The sequence below is a fragment of the Amphibalanus amphitrite genome, unplaced genomic scaffold, assembly GCF_019059575.1.
Source record: "Amphibalanus amphitrite isolate SeventyFive unplaced genomic scaffold, NRLGWU_Aamphi_draft 000148F_arrow, whole genome shotgun sequence".
NCBI lineage: Eukaryota > Metazoa > Arthropoda > Thecostraca > Balanomorpha > Balanidae > Amphibalanus > Amphibalanus amphitrite.
Window position 1 is genome coordinate 298,627 of NW_024881643.1, and position 17,671 is coordinate 316,297.

At 50.1% G+C, this 17,671-nt stretch overlaps 2 protein-coding genes across 3 annotated transcripts in view; both read right to left on the reverse strand.

The window, feature by feature from the left end:
* The window catches only part of LOC122382830 (hexosaminidase D-like), a 62,590-nt gene that overhangs the window by 37,479 nt on the left and 7,440 nt on the right, over window positions 1-17,671 (reverse strand). The window contains exons 1-2 of one of the 2 annotated variants that reach the window (XM_043368665.1): window positions 12,472-12,512; window positions 2,347-2,419 (exon numbers count right to left, since the gene is read on the reverse strand). In XM_043368665.1, the coding sequence (XP_043224600.1) occupies window positions 2,347-2,370 (24 nt within the window). In that variant the 5' untranslated portion in view covers window positions 2,371-2,419; window positions 12,472-12,512. Of the gene's footprint in view, window positions 1-2,346; window positions 2,420-12,471; window positions 12,513-17,671 lie in introns of those variants that run through there. The other variant, XM_043368666.1, reaches the window with a different exon arrangement.
* On the reverse strand, window positions 8,748-9,215 carry LOC122382861 (lectin BRA-3-like). The gene has a single exon (XM_043368724.1). It carries the CDS (start codon window positions 9,213-9,215, stop codon window positions 8,748-8,750), a length of 468 nt encoding a protein of 155 aa, XP_043224659.1.

The following is a 17,671-nucleotide window of genomic DNA, read 5'->3' on the forward strand; positions in this document are numbered from 1 at the left end:
TTGAGGACGCCACCCACATTGTAAGGGGCGGCACTGTAACTTTAAGGACCGCCATGGATACTTTAAGGGGCGGCTCCATCATATGGAGGGGTGCTACAGATCGTTAATGGGCGGCAATAGGTATGATATTTAGGGACTCCGATACTTCGAAGGGCGCCACCGTTTGTTTGAGGGTGACATCATCACTTTGAGGGCCACCACCGATACTGTTCGGGGCGCCACCGACACTATAAGGGGCGCCACCGACACTGCCAGGAGCACTTTGACCGGCGTTACTATCACATATGGGCGCCGTGAGCACATTGGGGGGGGGGCGGCACCATGACGTGGAGGGGCGTTACGGAAGGTTTGAGGGGCGGCAACATGACATTGAGGAGCGCCTCCGACACTTCGAGGGACACCAGCATTTCTTTGAGAGGCGGCACCTTGACTTTTGAGGAGACACCACCGACACTGTAAGGGGCGGCACCATCACTTTGAGGGGCGCCACGGATGGTTTGAGAAGCGGCACCATTATGTATATGGAGGGGCGCTACAGAAAGTTAGAGGGCGGCAACATTGTATTGATGAGTTCCTCCAAAACTTTGAAGGGCGCCACTGACACTGTAAGGGGCGGCACCAGCACTTTTAGGGGCGGCAGCATCATTTTGAGGGGTGCCACCGACTCGTTGACAGGAGACACCATCACATTTAGGGGCGCCACTGGCACTTTGAGGGAGGCACCATCACATTGAGGGGCGCCACCGATACTGAAAGGGGCGGCGTCATCTTCTTGAGGGGCGGCATTATCTGCTTGAGGGGCAGCTCCATCACAATGAGGGGCTATGTGGATACCTAGAGGGGCGGCACCATTATATTGGTGGGTTCCTCTGACACTTCGAAGGGCGTCACTGACACTATAAGGGGCGGCACTAACACTTTAAGGGGCGGCAGCATCATTTTGAGGGGCGCCACCAACTCGTTGGCGGGCAGCACCATCACATTCAGGGGCGGCATCATCTGCTTGAGGGCGGCTCCATCACAATGAGGGGCTATGTGGATATCTAGAGGGGCGGCACCATTATATTAGTGGGTTCCTCCGACACTTCGAAGGGCGTCACTGACACTATAAGGGGCGGCGCCAACACTTTAAGGGGCGGCAGCATCATTTTGAGGGGCGCCATCGACTCGTTGGCGGGCAGCACCATCACATTCAGGGGCGCCACCGGCCCTTTGAGGGCGGCACCATCACATTGAGGGGCGCCACCGATACTGAAAGGGGCGGCATCATCTTCTTGAGGGGCGGTATCATCACATTGAGGGGCTCCACAGATGCTTAGAAGGGCGGCACCATTACATTGAGTGGGACTACTAACAGATTTAGGGGCGGCACTGTCACATTGAGTTGTGGGATCATCACTTTCTATAGACGGCTGCTTCACTTTAAGAGGCGGCATTATCATTTCGGAGGGCAGCAGCCTCACTATGAATGACGGCACCTAGCCTGCATGTGCGTGCTGCATCCTAGAGGGGGCGGCAACTGGGTCGGCAAACGGCTGTCACTGGGTCGGCATTCTCCGTGACTGGGTCGGCAATTGCCGACCCAGTTAACATGTTAAAATACGCCCTGTTGGAACCGCAAAGCCGGCATTTCTGCTTTGACGCAACAGCTCGCTTCCCCAGCCATGAATATCAACTCAGCAATTCGTGTAAGGTAAACTAGGCTTACAGGTAAAATAACTCACTGATACGTTTTGATCTAACCACCGCCCTTGCATATGCTTGACTTGTATGATGATTGCTAACTTATATGCAATTAGTCTGTTGTCAGCTGGTGAGTGTAAGAAACTCCACAAAACGTTTACGGGTACCCATTGCAGTGAAACAAAAAATGTATACCAACTGATGTGGACACTGCACCAGCGGAGCCATAACAAATTTGTATATTCAATGCCGGGGCAGTAGAACTCTGTATACAAAATTATTTTCCGGGGCAGAGTAAAAGAAATGAGGCTTTCCGATTTTCTGTCAAAAGGATGCACGGCTGCGAAGATATACCTAAGCATCTCAAAAGCGTTACAGGTCAGAACGGGCCGTTCAGATTACAAAGAAAGTACGTGATAGACTACATGCTCAGCGCCTCACATTTGCTCGTAAAAACGTGTTTGCCTAGGATATGAAATGCAAAAAAGAATTGAATCACAGGTAGCGTTAAACAAAAAACGAAGCAAAAAGGCATTAGGTGGTGTCAAACATAAACATTACCAGTGTTCCATTTAATTGTTATTTTCCTCGATTTACCATGCGCTGGACTAAGCGCGCTCCGACATGGAGGTGCTCCATCACCCTATTTGCGTGTCCGCTCACCTGAATGCATGTCGTAATCGACATGGTGGCAGCCAGCGTGTGCTCAGGCGTTGACGGCCGGTGAAAAGAGAACCTGCAACGGAGTAAATATTGACGGGTCAGACTCCATATCGCCGCTGCTCAGGCTGTTGACGGAACGGAGCATAAGCGAAATCGCCTGAATGCTGGTGTATAACTTTTGAATGCTAATGTGATTCCGGCCCGCGAATAATTCTTATAGACGGGAGATTTTTGGTGTGCGCTGGTTGAAAGCGTGTTTTGCTGGAGAAGAAGAAGCAGCAGCTAAATGAATTTAGGGATGATTCAGGGTTCAGAGCTTTATTATTTGTTTTCCTTCTATGGATTTAAATGATATGGGCTGCGCTGGCAAAACTATGGTTATCGAGTATGCTTTCCATTTTCATCGTGTTTTTTTTTTTTTAGCATATGCAAGACCATTGCCATGGCTAATCTGAAAAACAGCTTTTCGCACAACTGCCAGTTGTCACACAGGAGAAAATATCGGGATACAAAATAGACAAGTGTGATTTGTGAGCGATCAACTATCGCTAGAAAAAAAAATGGAACGCTTCTCAACAGCAATCATAAAGATTGTTTGCCTGGTGAATGCCACGAAATGCGAACACCTCTAGCTACATGTTTAAATACAGAAAATGCGAGCATGCCTATGCAATTTTCATTGAGCAGTGCGTCCCACGCCGTGTGTGATTGTTTGCGTAGCAGATGACGTTCGATGCCCGTTCTCCAGGGGCTGCAGTCTATAACAGTGGCGGCGGAATAGGGGGTGCAGGGGGTGCAGCTGCACCCCCATCGAAAACATGGGGGTGCAAACATATCTTTTTGCACCCCCAAAATCCGTACAAGGGGCCCGTCACACCATCCAATACATTTTCTCCTGAAAACCAGTAATCGGGAAACGAACACTGATGTGGAATCATCCGGGATGTCCAATTATGGTCAGGAGCGCCCCATGCTAGTCTTTGGGGCCCCCACACCGGCCAGAAGTGTCCCGAGCCGCGTTTGGTGCTCCATGCGGCATCTGAGGGCCCCCACGACGGCCTCAGAGGGCCCTTTTATGACTATCTCTGAGGGCTCCCACGACGACCTCTGTCCCCTGGGGCCCTACAACGGCCACTAAGGGCCCACATGACGACCGCTGAGGGTGCCACAGAGACTCCAGGGCCCCAAGGAGACTCCAGGAACCACGCTGGCCTCTGAGGGTCCCTATGACGGCCTCTGAGGGCCCTTACGATGATCTCTGAGGGCTCTCACGACCTCTGTCCCCTGGGGCCCTATAACGACCACCAAGGGCCCTCATGATGACCGCTGAGGGTCCCACAGGACTCAAGGGGCCCGCTGGCCTCTGAGGGCCTCTACGACGGTCTCTGAAGGCCCTCGTGACGGCCCTAGACTCAACTCAAGTCTGAGGGCCCATTTGGCTTCAGACAGCCCAGCGATGGCCTCTGAGGGCCCCAACACAACCAGGCTGCAGGGGCTATGCTGGCATCTGAGGGCTCTAACGATGGCCTCTAGCGGTCTTACCAAGGCCTCTGAGAGCCCTACAAAGATATCTAAGGGCCCATGAGGACCCTCACTATGGCCAAGGACCCTCATGACGACCTCTGATGATCCTCTCAAAGGCTTCTAAGGGCCCTCCCAACAACTTCTGAGGACTCCAGGACGGTCCCTGAGGGGCTGAGGGCCCTGACGACGACCTCTCTGGACCCTCACGATGGTCTCTAAGACCCAACGCAAGCTCCAAAGGCCCACGCTGGCGTCTGAGGGCCCCACGACGGCCTCTGAGGGCCTCGACGCAGGCAGGCTCCAGGGGCCATGCTGACCTCTGAGGGCCCTCTTGACGGCTTCTAGGGCCTAACGAAGGCTTCAAGGGCCAACGCTGGCCTCTGAAGAACCCTACGACGGCCTCGGAGGTTCTCAACTTAACTATGCTGACCTCTGAGGGTCTGCTAAGACACATGCTGGCCTTTGAGGGCCCCGCAGAGTTCAGATTCAGAGGACCCAACGACCTTTGTGGACCTTACGAAATACGAAGATTTCGAGAGCTCACGCAGGCTCCTGGAGTTCCATGCACTGATTCTCAGGCCCCATGTCGACTTGTTGAGGCACACGTTATCTGCTCTTGGTGCCCCGTCGCCGGCCTCTGAGAGTCTCAAATGTCGGAACTTATGGGGCCATAGGCCCTACACTGGCTTTTATGGCCCCTACATCGACTCTTGGGACTCATGAACCATGAAATGTGGGTCTAAGCGGCTTCTAAGAATCCCCATGCTGGTTCTAGTAACCGCCAGCCGAATATTTGGGCTCACACGCGAGCTCCTGGGACCCCGTGCATATCCCAGGGGTCTACCTGCCTCTAAGACCCCACACATACCTTTGGGGCTCAAACGCTTGCCCCTGAAGGCCCCACTGAGACCTCTTTCCTCTATTCAGTACTCCATACCGGCTCTTTAGGCTAAACATCGGCTCCTGTATTTATTTATTTATTTATTTATTTATTTATTTATTTATTTATTTATTTATTTATTTATTTATTTATTTGACAGCATCGGCACTCGTCCACAAGGGCCTGTGGCCTCCATCCCGGCTTTGGAGGGCTTCCATACAGGCTTTTTGGGGTCAGATGCCGGTTTCTGAGAGCCCTCAAAAGACTTTCGAGCCTATACTGCCTTCTGAAACCTTTCAGCAACTTTCAAGGGACCGACCCTGATCGGAGGGCTCATTCAGTCTGGGGAGTCATGTAGGTCTCTGGAGGAGTCTCTATGTGGTCGGTTTCCAAGGGGCTTCTAAACACGGTCTTCTTGGAACGGTCTCGTAGGGCCCTCAATGGTCCACTGCCACTGCGGATCTAGAAAAGTGGTTTGAGACGCTGCGGGTGGTGGCTAGACTAAAAGATTAGCCGATAAAACACTAGCTGCATTTGATTCTTTATGCTTTCATTATTTGAGATAGGTAGGTACACTGCAATTTCAAACCTTTTACAGAATCTGTGTGTAAGGGGGTAGTTTTCTGAAATCTTCGTTTTTCATAAATCAATAATAATCACTCAAAAAAAAAATGAAGGGGGCCCAAAACTTCCAGAGGGCCCCTTGAGAAAACTTTGCACCCCCATCCAAAATTACCTTCCGCCGCCACTGGTCTATAATAGCGTCCCTGCAGTCTAAGCTAGCCGGCATTAAAGTAACGTAAAACGAAAGATCTGGCTAATTGCCAGCTAGTAACTTGCCCCTGCCCCGACTAGGGCTGTAGCCCGTCGGGAGCAAATTCAAAAAAAAAATCTAAGCTGTGTCTTAGCTCTCTTATGTCTTGGCTGGACTTATTCATGCTCGTCATAACGGCCTACAGACGGTTTATCGCTCGTTTTTCTCAGCATTAGCTAAGGGAATGTATTCCGGTCACTGTCCCCATAGCTTATCCTCAATACACATGGAGATGTACCCATCAGCAATGACATGTAGATGTAACAATAAACGTGTTTACCAGAGCTTGTCATCGGTCTTAGTTAGTTTGCTGTCGAAGCAATGTGTTTAGATAATGGCCTGTAGGAAATGTGAATCTGCATCTACATGTGAAAAAGTAAAAATGAATACTTCGGAGAAAACCGAATAAATATGATTAAAAGACAACAAACGATGTGCATTTCATGAAAATTGTGCAATTGAAAAAACTACATAGTTGGGATCAGTAAAACGCCTTTTTGGGCGACTAACGAGCGAGCGAGAGAGCCCTGTACGTCCGGAAGGGCGAGAAGGTTCTTCTAACGTGCTTATGCACGGCACCCTAATAACCGGTTGGTAACATTGTGCCAAATTTGGGTGAAATTGGCCCAGCAGTTTCCGAGATCTGGAAGCGACATCCGCTGCACGTGCGCACGTGCAAACTGAGTTATAACTGACTTTTGCACGGCACCCTACTAACCGGTCCCCAACTTCATACCAAATCTGAGCACAATTGGTCCAGCCGCTCTAGAGATCTGGAATTGCCCCTGCACGTGCGCACGTGATGCAGTAGCACCCTAACCCTAACGCATGGGAACGCATTGACTGGTTGGTGCAGGGGCGTCGCCGACGGGGGTCGCGGGGGTCGCGAAGTATGCTTTTTTTAGCTATCATGTCAGTGAAGTTGGCGTCAGCAACATCAACAAATACAACGTCAGATTCAGAATCGCTTCAAGAGCTCCCTAGTCCCTATTGCTTATGTGTCAATAAGCTTTGGGCGTGGAACATCAGCGTGACAATATTAAAAAAAAACTATTCTAGTTCCTTTTTATCTCTCAAATGAGTTAGCGCGCCAAAACTGACCCAAGCGATCGTCTGGTTGTCAAAATAATGGTTGCAGTCGATTTGTCGGATGACGTATCAGTAACTACGAGGTACCTAGCTAGCCTCAGCCCTGACTACCCTCGGACCTGCCTGCATAGGGGAAATGGGGTCAGATGGTGGACCCCTCTCGGGCTTTTCTCGGGTCTATGGCTTGTGTACCACAGAGTCCAAACAGCTAAACGGACGGATTTTGCCGAAACATTTGTTCTGTAACAACCTATGATTCAGTGAATGTGTATGATATTCATTATTCATGTTATCACCATCGTGTTTGTTTCGTCGAAACACGTCGCATGGCTTACAATTTGAACTTAAAAACTTAACTAGAACACTTGACATCAGGTAAAGGTCATGTCCTGAAAAAGGTCATGTCCTGACCGGAAAAGAACCTGCTGCATATGAATCGATCTGTGCTGCTGAGCTGAACAGACCCCAGGTGCTGTCATCGCTCTACAGAGTCTCCATCAAAAGTTGTTGTCGAAAATGTGTTAGAGACCTTTGATGACCTAATGACTGAACATTCGAGTCACCACTGGTCATTAGCTGCACCTTGTCTCTAAAATGAGCAAGGTGCCATGGCTAGAAAAGTATCAAGCGCTTTTAGCATATTCGTTCAAAGCAGAGGGCATTCGTGCTTTTTCCCATATCTTACTATATCATGATTGGTGAGGTCACATATTTGACCTGACTTCACTTCTCAGATTTAAATCCCAGATTCATGAAGTCCATGGGCGCGGGAACTACTTTCAGACTGGGGGGGGCACACCATAATAGAGTTCAACCTAGGGTACCCCCAAATCTAGTTTTCTCACCGGTTTTAGGCCACTTATTTTTCATCCCTTGGCTTTTTCAACAAAAAAAGAAAACATTTGCAAAAAAAGTGCGGTATTCCGTCTCAAAGTTGTGGGGGCACCGCCCCCACGGCCCCCGAGTTGGGGGGGCAAGCTGCCCCCACTGCCCCCCGGTTCCCGCGCCTATGTCATGAACTGTTGGCACTTATAATCCCATTCATTACACCAATTTCAGACTTATAGGAGATTATCTATAGGAATGACAAGATTGCAGTTTTTGGAGGCATTAAAACTGAACTTGACATGACATTGTGACCTGACCTCAGATGACCTGTGCTTGATTTTTATGCACGATGCAAAAGTGATGTACAATAAGATATACCGCTGCTTTTGTGGTGCTGCGCGCCGAGGTTTCTTTTCTCAACACACGAAAAAACCGGGAGTGTGGCTAAAAAACCCCTACCCATCAAGACGAAGACCGGAAACCCGACCCCTCCCCCCACTCAAAAATCCGTGGCGACTCCCCTGGCTGGGTGCCTACTTGCATGTCCAAGTCTCAGCGAAATCGGCCCAGTGATTACTGAGTTATTATAATGAGAACAAACTTGGCACCTTTTTTTGCATTTTGCACGTGCAGTGGAGGTGACCCACATACATATATAGTATCTGATGTTTGGTAGAATGGATATAACCACCCTGCAAAGATTGCCGCATGTCAATTGCCCAAGCGGATGCTGAGATGTAGGCCACTCAAATCGCCACTTCTGCAAAATAGCTTGAACATCCCTGACTTATGACGCGCCACGTGCCACGACGGTATTCTAGATGCACTAAGAAAAGTAAATTACGGGGTAGAATGGATGGGGCTACCCGACAAAAAAGACCTCTTGTCAGTCGGCCTAGCGCGCTGGGCGATTACCGCTGCCACGCGGACACCGCTGCAGCGGTTACAGGCCGGGCCGGGCCGCTCATACCTACTGAGATTTTTCCGTTATATTGAAAAGTCTCGCTACGCGCTTCGCGCTCGCTCGTAATTACCGTCATTCAAAAGTTGCTTCGACTATTTTACTCGAAGCAACGTTCTATGCCAATTTCTCATGCCATAACTATTCCGCACAGCAACAAACGTCGCAATTTACAGAAGGTAACTCGCCGTTTGACGTGCATTCCCCTCAGCGAACAGCTTATGATCATTGACATTGATTCGACCAAAGACATTAGAGAGGTATAGCTGTATTACAAATTGTCGATTGGTCTGACACGCCGGCGATCACGCGTCGATCTGGCACAGGAAGTACAAGCCGTAGAAGTAGTAGTAGAAGCCGTCGGCGCAGTCGGCCGTACACCACTCGCCGTGCGAGTCGCAGTTCATGAAGGCGCAGCGCTCGCCTTCGCCGGCCGGCTGGTCGCTGCGCCAGAACTCCCAGTCGAACGGCGAGCCGTCGCTCCACGTCCAGCCGGCCGTGGTGCTGGCCCGGTGCAGACCCAGCCATGTGCCGTTCCCCTCAGTCAGATCGGCCAGGAAGGCGTGCGCCTGCAGGTCGTGCACAGAGACGGACTTGGAGCCGGGCTGGACCAGGCCGCAGTCGCTGCTCACAGAGCGCCACTCGAGTTGGAAGTCGGAGAGCCAGTAGCACGAGTTGCCGTACTGCGCCCAGTCACTGGTGGGACAGGCAGCGGCGGCGAGAGAGGTGGCGACTGCGAGAAGCACGGCCTCCTTGATGAGCGTCGTACCCATGTCGGAGCTCAGCGGAGCCAGCGATACTGTAGAACCGGACCTTTACGCGGACACCCAGCTCTGCTCGGCGGCCGCTCTGGTCTGCGCCACCCCCGACAGCGCTCGGTCGGATGGCGCGACCGTCGCACCTGTGCTCGCTGTCTCTGGGAGACCGGCAGCTGGCCGTTACTGGCCCCCATGGGAGAGGGACTGATGACACTGCTGGCCTCATGGGAGAGGCGACAGCAGGCCCGCGGGCGGAGGTCAGGGAAGAGTGGCCGTCGGGACCTGTAGACAGCTCCCGGGTGACGGTTGGGAACTTTGGCAGAACAAGTAATGTGACAGAGGTGTGACAGAGGTGACTGTTCAGGTGATGTAATTGAGACACGATGATAATAGCGAATGGTTGATCATGGTAATGCATACGAGCCAGCTCAAAGAGCCAGACTTTCCAGCCCGAAAGCGTAGACTATCCCGGTGAACACAAATTGCTAAAGTTGTTTCTTCCGTCCTCAGTTCGGTGATCAGTACGGGGACAAAAGGTATGCTGTGCTGTGCGTCGGAACATTTTGAAATGCGACGGCATTATATAAGGGAGTACGTACTGTGCATTGCTTCCAGGACGGGGATATTCAATATCCATGAGTGACGGCGATGCACGCCTGGCCGGACGTCGGCCGGAGCTTGGCTTGGCGTAGGGTTCAGTTAGGCGCATGCGGCTCTTCGACAGTGCACGGAGAAAAATATCAATGACGGACAGTAACCTCCGATAGTGCTCCGTTAGTCAGTGGAATCTGTCAGACAGCGTTGTTAGAGCAGTAATCGGTTCGACGACCGGCGTCAGTTGATATCGAGGTGACGCCGATAACCGCCAGTTCCTGTCGCCGACAGCCGTCACCTACCATAACCAGTGGCGATGGCCGTCGTCTGACCTATATGTAGAACTGCCGATTGCCGGCGACTTGGTGTGCCACACGGCCGTGTTTGGTGAACTGCCCCTCCCCGTTACCACCCGACACCCTCCCTCCCACCCCCGCCCGGTGGATCAATAGCGCCACGACCGGGCGACGCCGCGCCGCCGGCCTGGAGGCGGCCGCGGCTGGCTCCTCCTCAGTCTCGGACCGCGGGCCGGCGGTCAGCGGGGGTCCGACAGCAGACCACCGCCCCGGGCCGGTCATCGGAGCCCGCAGAGCGCCAGCAGGTGATGACACTCCACTGCAAATATAGCGGACCATGGCGAAATGACATTCTGAACAACTCCTGACACACCGACCGTCTCTCGACAGTAATTGCATTTCGTGCGGACCCTTGACTTCCATTGCAGACTTCGCTGAAAACCCTGCACTTCGTGTTCTCAGTTGTCAGTGTCTGGAAATTGATCAGCGCCTGTAGTGCAGGAGCTAGAGGACCCGCGCCCGCTAACACCCCTCATCGCGCTATCAGCTGACCTGTCAACATGATGTCAGCTGACCTGTCACCGTGACATCAGCTGACCAGTCACCGCGCTGACGGCTAACCGGTCACCGCGCTGTCAGGTGACCTGACACCGCGCTGTCAGCTGACCTGTGATCTGTCAACATGCTGTCAGCTGACAGATCACCTCTCTGTCAGCTGCACTGTAAAAAAAACTTACAAGCCCCTCGTAGAGGAATTCTCAGCGCAAAAATAACATTGCAGGAGCGTGTAAATTTGGCTAATTTTAGGCTAGTTGCCGAGTAACAAGCTTGTTCGACAAGGCTGTGCCTCGTATGCATACGACCACCGTGCTCCACCTAGTTTGACAACACGCACGTAAATAGCGTGGGTAGTGCGTCTACTAGGTGTCATGATAGCCCCTGCCTGGTAAGGTAACTAGCCACTGCCTACTAATCCATACCCAGTAATTGTACTAGCCCCCAAGGCTGGTAGTGGTACTAGCTCAAGGCCAGTAGTGGCACTAGTTAACTAGTACCACTACTGGCCTTCGGGGTCGAGGCACCATGGTCGACGGAATTCCGTCGACGGAATTCCGTCGACCAGTGCCCCCGACTCTCGACCGCCACCCGCAAGTAAACAGACTGAGTAGCGCTGCAGCACATTTATTCGGGCACGAGAACGAGGACGAGAACAATAACAACGCCAGGACAATAACTATAACTTTAACAACAACAACAACAACAACAACAACAACAACAACAACAACAACTAACTGAATAATTTGCAATCAGGTTTCTTAAATAACCACCATCAAACATTTGTGATTTTTCATTAGCTCTGCACCGGCGGCAGTCGCGGGGTGAAGGTAGGCCAGGACATATGTAGGTACATGGCCCCATTCTTTACCAGAGAAGTCTATAATGGGTGAAAAAAAAACAAATATCAACATTATTATTATCATAAGGCATACCAATCTGGAAAATGATTAAATTAAAGTTGAAGAAAGTGATATATTCCTGCCACAAGCTAGCTGAAGTCAAAAAACATATAGCTATTCTGACTTGGATAGACGATAACGGCGCACTTCTGCCAACGACGGGCAACATTATGCGATACTATACATCTTCTAAGAAGCTCAACAGCATAATAACTTTTGTTTACAAATGGACAACCTTTTTGTTGAGCACACAGCAAATGATACAAGATGCCTCACCTTCAATCAAGCCAAAGAGCAGTTGGGCAGACACACACAGTAATGGCGACGCAACACAAAATGGACGCCGGCTCCCGGATGCGGGGGGGGGACTCCTTCTGAAAGCAGCCACAGACTCCTAGGTTGTAACATGCGACGAGGATAGCTATGAGGCACATCCTCATAGCCATCCGAACCCGCTAACCACGCAAGCTTACCAGCACGTTTACCAGCTGCAGGCGTTCGTGACAACAAGCGGGGTTGCACGCAAGGTTATCCGTTTAGTAGGTGCCAGCCGGGGCCTCGTCAGCTGAGCTAATAGCGAAATGACCTAATTGAGGGACACGCCAAAAACTGGCCGAGAACAAGCCAACGGCGGGTAACACTGTGAGGCTGTGCGTAGTTCATTAACACTGCGCAAAATTAGGTTCCTGAACATGCTCTCGCTCGTAGGCATTTGTTCCACAAAGGGCATTGTTAACGTGCATGGCTCTGACTACTAATGTCCATATATGTTGTAACGAGGTGCAGTGCAAGGGAGGCACTCGTAAAAAATGCCTAATTTCAAAATTAGCTAGTGAATTTTTTTTTTTTTACAGTGTGACCTGTCAACATGACATGCGCGGTGACAGGTCAGCTGACCTGTCAGCTGGCCTGTCACCTACTTACCGCACCGCGTGTGCTCAGGCCAGACCGAACAGCTCTGCCAGCCTGCAGACCAAGGCAGAAGGGTGGTTCGGGTGGTCCGGGTGACCCAGACGATACTCGACTCAGACTCAAGTTCCAGAGAAGGATTAAGTATTTTCGATGACTGCTGGAAGTACTGCAAGTATTGCTTCTTTTTCGCTAGAAAGAATGAACCTACAACGGGGCGGGACCGCGAGCCGGGACGACTGGGACGTTTGTTTATACCGTCCAAACCGGCGAACTCAGTTAACCTTGCTCGGGCTCGGTTGAAACTGCTATGAACCATCCGGGTCTGTTTATCGAAATGTTGGCAATGTTTGGTTGGATCGTTTAGCTTTGATTTTGAAAACGTTAAATTGAACTTAATTCGTCTGACGGCTGACACCTACCATTTTTTAACCTACGATTTTATACAGGTGATCAAATTTGTGATGACTTCCTTGTGTCACAGCTGCCTATTGCCCCTCTCCCTTGACTACCGTTTAGGCTTAGTAACGTCATTTCTAAAAAGCCATTAGTCATGAGTACAACGCTCTTTCTGGGCTTCATTAAAAGCATCTGCCTGCACTACACTGTAAAAAATATTGACGAGCTATGTGTCAAAACAAGGGTCTCGAAACAGTCACCAGGTTGTCAATGCTTCCGGTACCTACCACTTGACTAGTTACCGCTTAGTCAGCTTACAGGCTGAGAACTATCCAGATCGTTATGACCCGGTATTGTAATGATACCCTAGGTGTACCTTTGTTTTGAAGTGCTGAATTAACTATCAAGGTTGTTTGACGTTTGTTTTCGCCTCAATCCGAAACGAGGAAGACCCTCATCAAATTATTAGGTGAAAGCCAGCCTCAGGATGATCAAAATACTAGGGGTAGTTTTGTCATAGTAATCTGTGAAGGTTGAGGAACAAGCCGTAGCAATGCACTCGTCACTAAACCAGCCTGAGATTATTCGCCAGGTAGCGGCTGCGTTTCCCTACTTGCTGAATCATGTTAGCAGCTTTCCATTTCCAGACACTTTTTACGGCAAATAAATTGTTGGGTTATAAGGAAGGTGAATGACAATTTTATTTCTATAAGTCAATACATTTGTATTTCCGATTGCCCGAAAACTTTTTTTTAATCGTTTGCGGTAGGTTTTTATTGTTCGCAATAAAGTTGCGCACCTGTGAATCCTTCACTTAATGCGTTCCCGGCTTCCCGGCGCCAGCTGTTGCGCTGTGCCGTGCCGCGTTCGGTCGGGGGTGCGCGAGTCTGTGCAGTGCGAGTGTTTATCACTGGGCAAACCTGTATCGTTTCCATTTGTGCAGTGTCTAGTTATGAAGAATTGCTTGCCGATATATGACCTGCAGTGATCGACGTTCTGATTCAATAACTTGCCATAAGCCATTATTCTCAACCAAATCGCGCAGAGACGTTTGCAAAGTTGTCGGGGGGGGGGGGGAACAAGAGCGATTTTAAATGAATTGCTCTCCATGCAGTGCAATAGGACTTAGGTTTAATTTTTCGAAAGTTGTGGAGCCGCCCCCGGTGTCCGGCCTGGCCAACTCTCTCAAGAACCGACAGCTAACGGAACACTGAAGTTTCACTACGACGATTTCCGCCAAAGTTATGAAGAAAGGGCAAGTGCAAGAAGTACAAAACTTCTCTTGGTAATCAAAACTTAGGTTTGGCAAATTCCAAACCCTAAGTCACTACAACTGTGGATATAAATAAGCTGGTTATTGACGGCCAAGCTCTGGCCAATCTGAGGTTCAGACCTATCATCAAGTTCATGAGGCAGCTGCGGTTGGGCGGCTCACGGGCTCCACTGCATAGGCTCAGACAGGTACTCTACAAAATGTCTTCTGTGTTCTTAGGTTCAGATCTATCGATAGGTATGTGCATGCTTCTGATTCGATTGATAACTGTAAACGGGCGCTGGAAGTGAAAGATTCGCTTGATATGCGAAAGGTGCATTGCAAGAAAGCACATTATTTCAGAAATACACTTTCATTTTATCTTGAGCGTTTTTGGAATGGGCCGGATGAATTCGTCATCAAACTGGTAAGGGATTTCGTTTGAAGACCACCGATATTTAATAATATGATGGTCTTCAAACGAATTCGCTGGCAAATTCGATGACTGGATTGGGCGGCGTACACTGTAAAAAATATTGACTAGCCCCTCGTCAAATGATTCTCAACGCTAAATGTCGGGGGTACAGACTAGTTTTGCATCCTACTTTTGACACACGCTGCGAGCCCCTGGCTTGTTTTGTGTTCGTCAGATGACAGTTACCAGGTGTCGGTTAGTTTTTACCACGTCCCAAAAATAGCTGGAGCGTTTCTGCCTTGTTTTGGAAGCAGGTCCTCGTTAATGCTGTGTATGATAACAAAGTACCTAGTAACAATAATAACGAAAAACAATGTCAAAACGAGGGCGGCTTGTTTAGTGACGATGCTCAAAAGAAGCATCGTCTTGTTCCTACTTAATGAATGAAGCTCAAACTAGGTCAAAACTAACGTATTGCTCAACCCATAGTCAGATGACCAGCAGATCCTACACTGAAAAAAATATTGACTAACTACGACCTAATAAACGAAGTCATGTCAAGGGAAAACTTTGCGTTCCAAAATATTTGTCATTTAACCAACCCACAACCAGCGAGCACTCAGTAACCAAGCGACAACAAAGCGTATACTAGTGCTAGGCATTACAGGAACCAAAGGGAAACAACTGGAAAACAATAGAATAACCAATGCTTAGCATACACTTCGCAATGCCACCAAAGGTACAACTAACAGTTGCGCATTCTCCAACTAACCCACTATCATGTCTGTGCAAGGTTTATACTTATGATGTACAATATCTGTACCAAGTCAATACAGCGAGCTTACCAACCCAAATACCAGGTATTCACTAGCCTGGTACTAACCCCCTTCCCTCACCCCCCCCCCCCCCCTCCCACCCACTTCACATAGGTACGATATTCCGTTGCGCCTCTCGACCAAAGCTTAAAAAAAGATAGTTTGATTTCCAGATCATTTATTTAAAAAAAAAAACGCTAAATAACATTTCCGGGCGTAATTTTTCCATGAACTCATTACACACGAATGACAGGAAATATTATCACACCAGTTTTCCACATCATGCCTTCCATGTTACGCGGTCTGGCTCTATGCCAGAAGAAAGAAATGCGGTCTCTGGACTAGCTGCAAACAACGCCACTCCGGCGGCTACCCGTACTTTGCCGGGCCGCCGGCACCGGCGCCACCCTTCAGGGCCACGCTCACGGCGAGAAACAGCATGTGCTTCATGACTTCACCATGGAAGCGCTGCCTGACTCTGTCTTTGGGCGCCTCGTCTTCGACGCCCAAGACATGATACGACAGATAGCGCCAGGTGGACCGAGAGCCCGTGGGGTATTTGAGAGAGCAGACGAAGAGGGCCGCGGCCCATACGAGGAGAGTGTCCCTCGCTGTCACTTCCGCCACCTCTAGGCTCTACTCCATCGATGAAGACAGTGCCGCCGGCCACCACAGCACCAGGACCCTCGCCATCGTTGAGGAATATATCCAGGGCGTCGCCCAGTGTCCAGGCGATGGGCTTCGGGACGTTATCTGAAAAGAGGCATGCATTAAACATGTTTAGGGAAAACTGCAAATGGAAAGGGCACGTGGGACGGCCGGGGCGGGCATGGAAGGCACGGGACGGGGAGCGGTGGAGTGCCCCACGTCCAGACACGTAGCCAGGACTTTGCTCAGGATTTTGACAGAAGAAAGATGGCCACGCAGTCTCGTATATGCAGTAGCGGCGGAATACCTTCAATTAAGGGGGGGGGGCATTGCCGATTTTGGCCCATTCTTTCCATGCAACGCCCATAGGGCTATAGCCCTATGGGCGTTGCATGGAAAGAAATGGAAAGTTGCATTTTAACATTATAATGTTAAAATGCCAAAATCAAAGGGGGCACGGTACCCCGGTGCCCTCCCCGTTCCCCCGCCTATGCATATATGCAAATTCATGTATGATGTAGCAAATGTGACATGACATTGGGGAAACATGTAGATTGTAGGGACTACTGTCACAAATTCAAGAACACAGACAGGACAGTTAAATCACAACTAAATAAAAGAAAGAGAAGAGAGAGAAAAAGAGAGAGATAGGGAGAGAGAGAGAGAGAGAGAGAGAGAGAGAGAGAGAGAGAGAGAGAGAGAGAGAGAGAGAGAGAGAGAGAGAGACAGAGAGAGACAGAGAGAGAGACAGAGAGAAAGAGAGAGAGACAGAGAGAGACAGAGAGAGAGACGAGAGAGAGAGAGAGAGAGAGAGAGAGAGAGAGAGAGAGAGAGAGAGAGAGAGAGAGAGAGAGAGAGAGAGAGAGAGAGACGGATACAAGGACGGTGATGAAGACAAAGACGCTGGTGGAGATGGAGATGGAGACGGAGATAGAGAAGGGAGACAAAGAGGAGTAAACGAGAAAGGGGGACGCTGGTTGCTGAAAGGGGGCGGAGGATGAGACGAAGCTAAGGGGAGGCATGGCGATCTTATCACCGAATTTTGCTGCGATGTGATTCGGGCCTCGGCGACAAAGTCGTGGCTGAATCCGGCAGTGTATCGGGGCCTCAAAGACAGGTCACTTCAGATTACGCATGATGGACGGGCAATGAATGCGAACGTACCTTGATAGTTGTTCTCCCACCGGTCTCGCAGCCTCGGATATCCGTGTAAATCTTATAAATTGCCAAACGCCAGCCTGCTCACCAACCCACGTGCACCTCGCACGGCGACCGCGAAGCGAAAGGACAAAAAACGACGATGGCGGATATTGCGCACGCGCACGTCGGCGGGGAATTCAATTCCAGAACTGACGGGAGACGCTAGTCGCGCGGCCGCCGTATGACGAAGGTAGCTGCCAGAACTGCACGTGCAATGAGGTCATAATGAATGCTTGAATAATGCTGCTTTACTAAGTCATTAGCAAGTATCCGAAAACAAACTCGGCACTATTGCACTACAAGATGGACGAAATCTAGAAGCAAAGTAAAAACTAACTACGATCTTCTCATGCACTGGCTGTGACTTAGGCTTGTATACGTTCTGCGCTTGTCTTGATTTTGGCAAAGCCAAAGCAAGGAAAACCTTTGTGAACTTTTTTTTCAGTGTCGTCAAATGATTCTCAACGCTAAATGTCGGGGGTACAG